This window comes from Oncorhynchus nerka, linkage group LG23 (assembly GCF_034236695.1).
Source record: "Oncorhynchus nerka isolate Pitt River linkage group LG23, Oner_Uvic_2.0, whole genome shotgun sequence".
NCBI classification, from domain to species: domain Eukaryota; kingdom Metazoa; phylum Chordata; class Actinopteri; order Salmoniformes; family Salmonidae; genus Oncorhynchus; species Oncorhynchus nerka.
In genome coordinates this window covers 18,820,950-18,826,431 of record NC_088418.1, presented here as the reverse complement: position 1 = coordinate 18,826,431, position 5,482 = coordinate 18,820,950, and the positions used below count along the sequence as shown (strand labels likewise).

Below are 5,482 nucleotides of genomic sequence, written 5' to 3'. Positions count from 1 at the left end.
GTCGGAAGGTCAGCAATTGGGGCAGCGGGCGCTGCAAATCCCAAAATAGGTGATTGTTGAGTTGCGACTGTAGGTGAAAAGCAGAGATCCAGCCAGGCATATCGCAATATTTAAAAATACAATCACTGAAAGACTGTTTGGAAAGCAAATGGTTATTGCTGTAAATGTATTACTTTTAGTTATCAAAACTCTTAGGCTACTGTTCGCTCAATTCAGTTATCTTATTGACACCAGCAGAGAAGATCGGCCATATCCCGAACGCTAAATACAAGGCGGAAGATGAGGTTATGCAATTTTTTTTATTCTGAGTGGAACAAAGCCGCTAACCCTTGATGATACTGGGGCGGTGCCGAAACTTTTACCTCTAGACGTGGCCCGTTACAGCGGACATAGGCTCCCAGTTGGGTTTAGGCTACTGTATCACGCTCAAGCCGGTGTGTCGTCACACTGATGGTGTGACTTTTGATTTCAGTGAACAATTTGATAGTGCAAGCAACTCATGCGCAGCTCTCCTGTACAGTGTGTCCCGACCCAGGATAATGTTCCTTATACAGAGCTCGAGAGGATTACAACTCGCCTTCCGAATTTATAAGCGAAGTCATCATCACTCAGTTGGAATTATTGGAGCGCCTTTTTCAAAAGGACAGGTGTGTACTGTAGGTAATTTATTATAGTCTATTGATAGGTATACCATTCGATATGTTATCGAATAGGCTTAATATACTACCGTTCAGATACAATAAACTATACATTTGTGATATATTATGTGTTGCTATAATACACAGTCCTATTCATCTATATATATTGCAGCCGAGGGATGGTGTGGAGAAAGGACCAGACCTCATTCGCTCCGCCGGATTGGTGGAAAAGCTCAGAGCGCAAGGTGACGTCCTGATATTGCGTTTTACACTCATTCTGTGATATAGGCTATAGGTAGCTACAGTGCAGAAAGGAAGACACTTGCGCTGAATAAAATTGTGAAAATAGATCATGTACAGTGAAGGGAATCTGTTTACAATTTGTTTTCTGTAAGCTATTGATTTGATCAAATGAGTAAGTGATCTCTCTAAGATCAGTCTCCAGATATCTAACATTTTGTTTTACTTGGCTTGGCAGAAGTGTTGAGATAAATAATTTAACATATTGGGGATCAGTTTGAAACCTGGTGTCAAATGACAATAGCATTTACACGAGCGAACAGCATGATTGACTTTCCATGGCCGCATTCAATTCAGAGGAGGCTGGTGGGAGGAACTATAGAAGGACGGAATGGAGGGAATGCGTCAAACAAATAAAATAAATAAAAAATGTCACATGCGTGACTTACTGTGAAATGCTTACTTATAAGTCTTTAACCAGCAATGAAGTTTTAAGAAAAATAAGAGTAAAGAAAATATTAACAAAATAAACAAAAGTTTTTTGTTAAAGTAACACAATGAAATAACAATAACGAGGCTACATACAGGTGTACCTGTATCGAGTCAATGTGGGGGTTTCCATATGTTTGATGTGTTTTCCATATGTTTGACGTATTTGATACAGATCCATAAACTCCATTCCAGCCATTACAATGAGCTCATCCTTCTATAGCTCCTCACACAAGCCTACTTAGGTTCAATTCCAGGGCAGTTCTGAACCATAGGCTAGGGTACAAAGAGAATCCTTTTGGGGAAAAAATACACCTGAACTTAAACTTGAGATAATGACCAGGATATCACCGAACAGGAGTGGTGTCCTTTGGAAAGACTACCAGTGAGACTGACCTGTCCTCGGAAGTGTTTAGTCATGAGAAGTCTTCCTGGGAAGGCGTGAGAGGGACTGAGGGATCTGTGATCCAAGTGGATTAACATGTGAGCAAGATCTGTCTGTCTGTGTCCCCGTGTCAGCTTCTGCCCATGTGTGTGTTCACGTGAGATCAGAGACATCCTAGACACCCTCTCTGTTTTATTCATGGAACACAGCACAAGGGATCTGATAGGCCTAGCTCTCCTGACCTTGCATAACTCCCCCTTCCATGAGTGTGCGTGTGTTTGGGTTATGACAATGGTAGCCTCCTGCACACAGTATGCATGCCAGTGAATGTGTGCTCACTCACTCATCCACCAGCAACAGTTGAGGGCACTTTGGGGGGGACAAGTGCTCTGTCAATGCTCAGCCTGCCTGTGTGCTCCACAGAGAGAATATCAGACAGACATCTCAACCAGTAACATAGTAACAAACACAGTAAAATAAGTAATTCATTTAAACTTTGAGAGAGCTCATTTGCATTGGCAAAATGGGGAGGATTCAACATTTTGCATCTAGGCAAAATGGAGGAGAGTTTTACATTGCAAATAAGCTTAGAGGCAAGGATTAGGTCAGGGGTATTCAACTCTGACAGGCCTGGGCAACCCCAGTGGGTTACACTTGTGCCCCAATCCCAGCTTACACACCTGACTACAATAATCAACTAATCATGATCTTCAGTTTAGAATGACATTATTTTAAATCAGCTGTGTTTGCTAGGGATGGGGGGAAAGTGTGACAACAATCAGGCCCCCGGGGCCTGGAATTGCACAGGCCTGCCCTACGCGGTCCAGAGCCTGCTGCTTTTCTTTTCTACCTGCTAATTCATTGCACAGGCCTGCCCTACGCGGTCCAGAGCCTGCTGCTTTTCTTTTCTACCTGCTAATTCATTGCACAGGCCTGCCCTACGCGGTCCAGAGCCTGCTGCTTTTCTTTTCTACCTGCTAATTCATTGCACAGGCCTGCCCTACGCGGTCCAGAGCCTGCTGCTTTTCTTTTCTACCTGCTAATTCATTGCACAGGCCTGCCCTACGCGGTCCAGAGCCTGCTGCTTTTCTACCTGCTAATTCATTGCACAGGCCTGCCCTACGCGGTCCAGAGCCTGCTGCTTTTCTTTTCTACCTGCTAATTCATTGCATACTCCTGGTGTTCCACATCTAACTCAGTCCCTGATTAGAGGGGAACAATGAAAATGCAGTGGAACTGGCTTCGAGGTCCAGAGTTGAGTTTGAGGGGACTATGTTATAACATGTACATCACATGTCAAACTCATTCTACTGAGGGCCGAGTGGCTGCGGGTGTTTCGCTCTTTGCTTGTACTTAATTGATGAATTAAGGTCACTAAATTAGTAAGGACCTCCCCTCATCTGGTTGCCTATGTCTTAGTTGTAAGGAAAAACCAAACCGGCAGACACTAGGCCCTCCATGGAATGATTTTGATATAATGTACATGAATGGTACATTGTAATTACTATGGTGATCCTACTATGGTGAGAGTGTGTGGCTTTTCTTTTCAAAGTGATGCATTGAGAGCTCCTTGATTCATTTTGACACTAGATTACTGTACGTGCATTGACTAATACATTTCCTTCGGTGACTGTTGTGTTGCCCAATCTCATCCTCCGCAGGCTGTGCAGTCAAAGACTATGGCAACGTGGCGTTTGAGGAGGTGGCCAACGATGAGCCCATAGGCAATGTGAAGAGACCCAGAGCGGTGGGCAGCGCCAACCAACGTCTGTCTGCTGCCGTCCACGCCGTGAAGAATGACGGATACACCTGTGTGATGCTGGGAGGAGACCACAGGTGTGTGTGTGTGTCATATCCACTCATATTAGAGCAAGAGCCCAGTGTCAACAACCAGCCAAAATTCACAGGATTGTGGGCAGGGTGTTTTTCCTGACTATATGATATGGAATTCACTCATGATTGTGTCCAGTTTGGCGATAGGCTCGATCCAGGGGCATGCAACAGCTAAGAAGGACCTCAGTGTGGTATGGGTGGACGCCCATGCAGACATCAACACACCCCTGACCTCCCCTACAGGCAATATCCACGGACAGCCCATGTCCTACCTCATCCACGAGCTGCACTCCAAGGTGATCTCGCTATCCTTCTCTCTCTCCTCCTATTCCCCCCAAAGGCATCCCCAAGTTTTAATATTTCAAATACTGTACCATAAAACATGTGGTTGTTTTGCCCTGCAACAGAGTTGAAAATGTTAGATCAGCCACACCTTGGTATTCGCAATACCAGTATTTACACAGTTGTGCAATGTCAGTTAGTTTTGAGGATTTACTGGAAGACTTCCTCTTCCTGTGCACGTCTTTGATCATCATACAATTTTTTAGGAACTGATTATAAAATGAAAAATGTTGATAAGAGATTAGTCATATCAGTTATGTTTACATTTTAGGTGGTGCCAGTATATATCTTTTTTAATTTAACCTTTTATTTAACTAGACATGTCAGTTAAGAACAAATTCTTATTTACAATGATGGCCTAACGGGGAACAGGTGGGTTAACTGCCTTGTTACGGGGCAGAACGACACATTTTTACCTTGTCAGTTCGGGGATTCGATCCAGCAACCTTTTCGGTTACTGGCCCAACGCTCTAACCACTAGGCTGACTACCTGCCCCAGAATTCTACATGGGTGTGAGCTACAGTTCTAGATGCGGACTTGTCTCCTTTTCTTTGATTGATTAGATTCCAGTTCTGCCCAACTTCTCCTGGATAAAGCCATGCGTATCAGCCAAAGACATAGTCTACATTGGCTTGAGAGACGTGGATCCAGAAGAGCAGTATGTTTTTGCCTGTCATTCTGACTCATACATCGTATTATATAACCTTGCACTACATCCATTTGTTTACTGAAGATTTAAAAACTCTTCCATTTGTAGCCATATCCTGAAGTTGCTGGGTATCAAAGGTTACTCCATGACAGAGGTGGATCGCCTTGGAATATCCAAAGTGATGGAGGAGACATGTGACTACATCTTCTCAAAGTATAACCGCAACAATTGAGTTGTTTTTTAATTCCTTGCTATTAATGGTAGACTACACCGGACACTGATAAATCAATGTGAATATTGGGCATTGACGTGTTCTGATGGCAAAACACTGATTTTAATGAATTGATTTTACAGGGTGAAGAAGCCCATCCACCTGAGCTATGACATCGATGCCCTGGACCCATCCATCTCCCCGGCCACAGGAACCCCAGTAGTGGGAGGGCTGACCTACAGAGAGGGAGTCTACATCACAGAGCACATCTGTCAGACAGGTGAGCGATCTCACACACACACAGTAGAGGCTGCTCCAATGTAGTGTCTGTGGTCAGTCAGGTGTGTGTTGAGCTGCGTTTTGTCTCCACAGGGATGCTGTCTGCAGTGGACATGGTGGAGGTGAACCCAAAGAGAGGCAAGACGGAGGATGAGATCATCTCCACGGTCAACGCTGCAGTAGATCTGATACGTGGCTGCTTCGGAAAGCTCCGGGAGGGAAACCACCCTGCAGACTACAAGATGCCCCTGCCTTGAGCTGCCAACTACCACAGAGCCTTCGATTACAGTGAAGGGCTGTGGCCAGCACCACCTTTCTGCACTTCAAAGTCATCTTCACTCTTTTTCTGTAATCCAGTTAACAAATTGCCCTTTGTATCAAATCATGGAGAGATTAAAATAGATACCATATAATT

The 5,482-nt window shown here is 44.4% G+C and overlaps 1 protein-coding gene across 2 annotated transcripts; it reads left to right on the top strand.

Moving 5' to 3' along the window:
• Positions 1-236: 236 nt before the first annotated feature.
• On the top strand, positions 237-5,480 carry LOC115106396 (arginase-1-like). 2 transcript variants are annotated; one of them, XM_029629087.2, is made up of 8 exons: positions 237-647; positions 811-883; positions 3,414-3,588; positions 3,722-3,881; positions 4,492-4,586; positions 4,686-4,790; positions 4,932-5,068; positions 5,161-5,480. In XM_029629087.2, exons 1-8 carry the CDS (start codon positions 540-542, stop codon positions 5,322-5,324), a joined length of 1,017 nt encoding a protein of 338 aa, XP_029484947.1. In that variant the 5' UTR covers positions 237-539; the 3' UTR covers positions 5,325-5,480. The 2 variants fall into 2 exon arrangements, with proteins under 2 accessions (XP_029484947.1, XP_029484946.1); XM_029629086.2 differs by having other exon boundaries at positions 456-656.
• Positions 5,481-5,482: the final 2 nt, after the last annotated feature.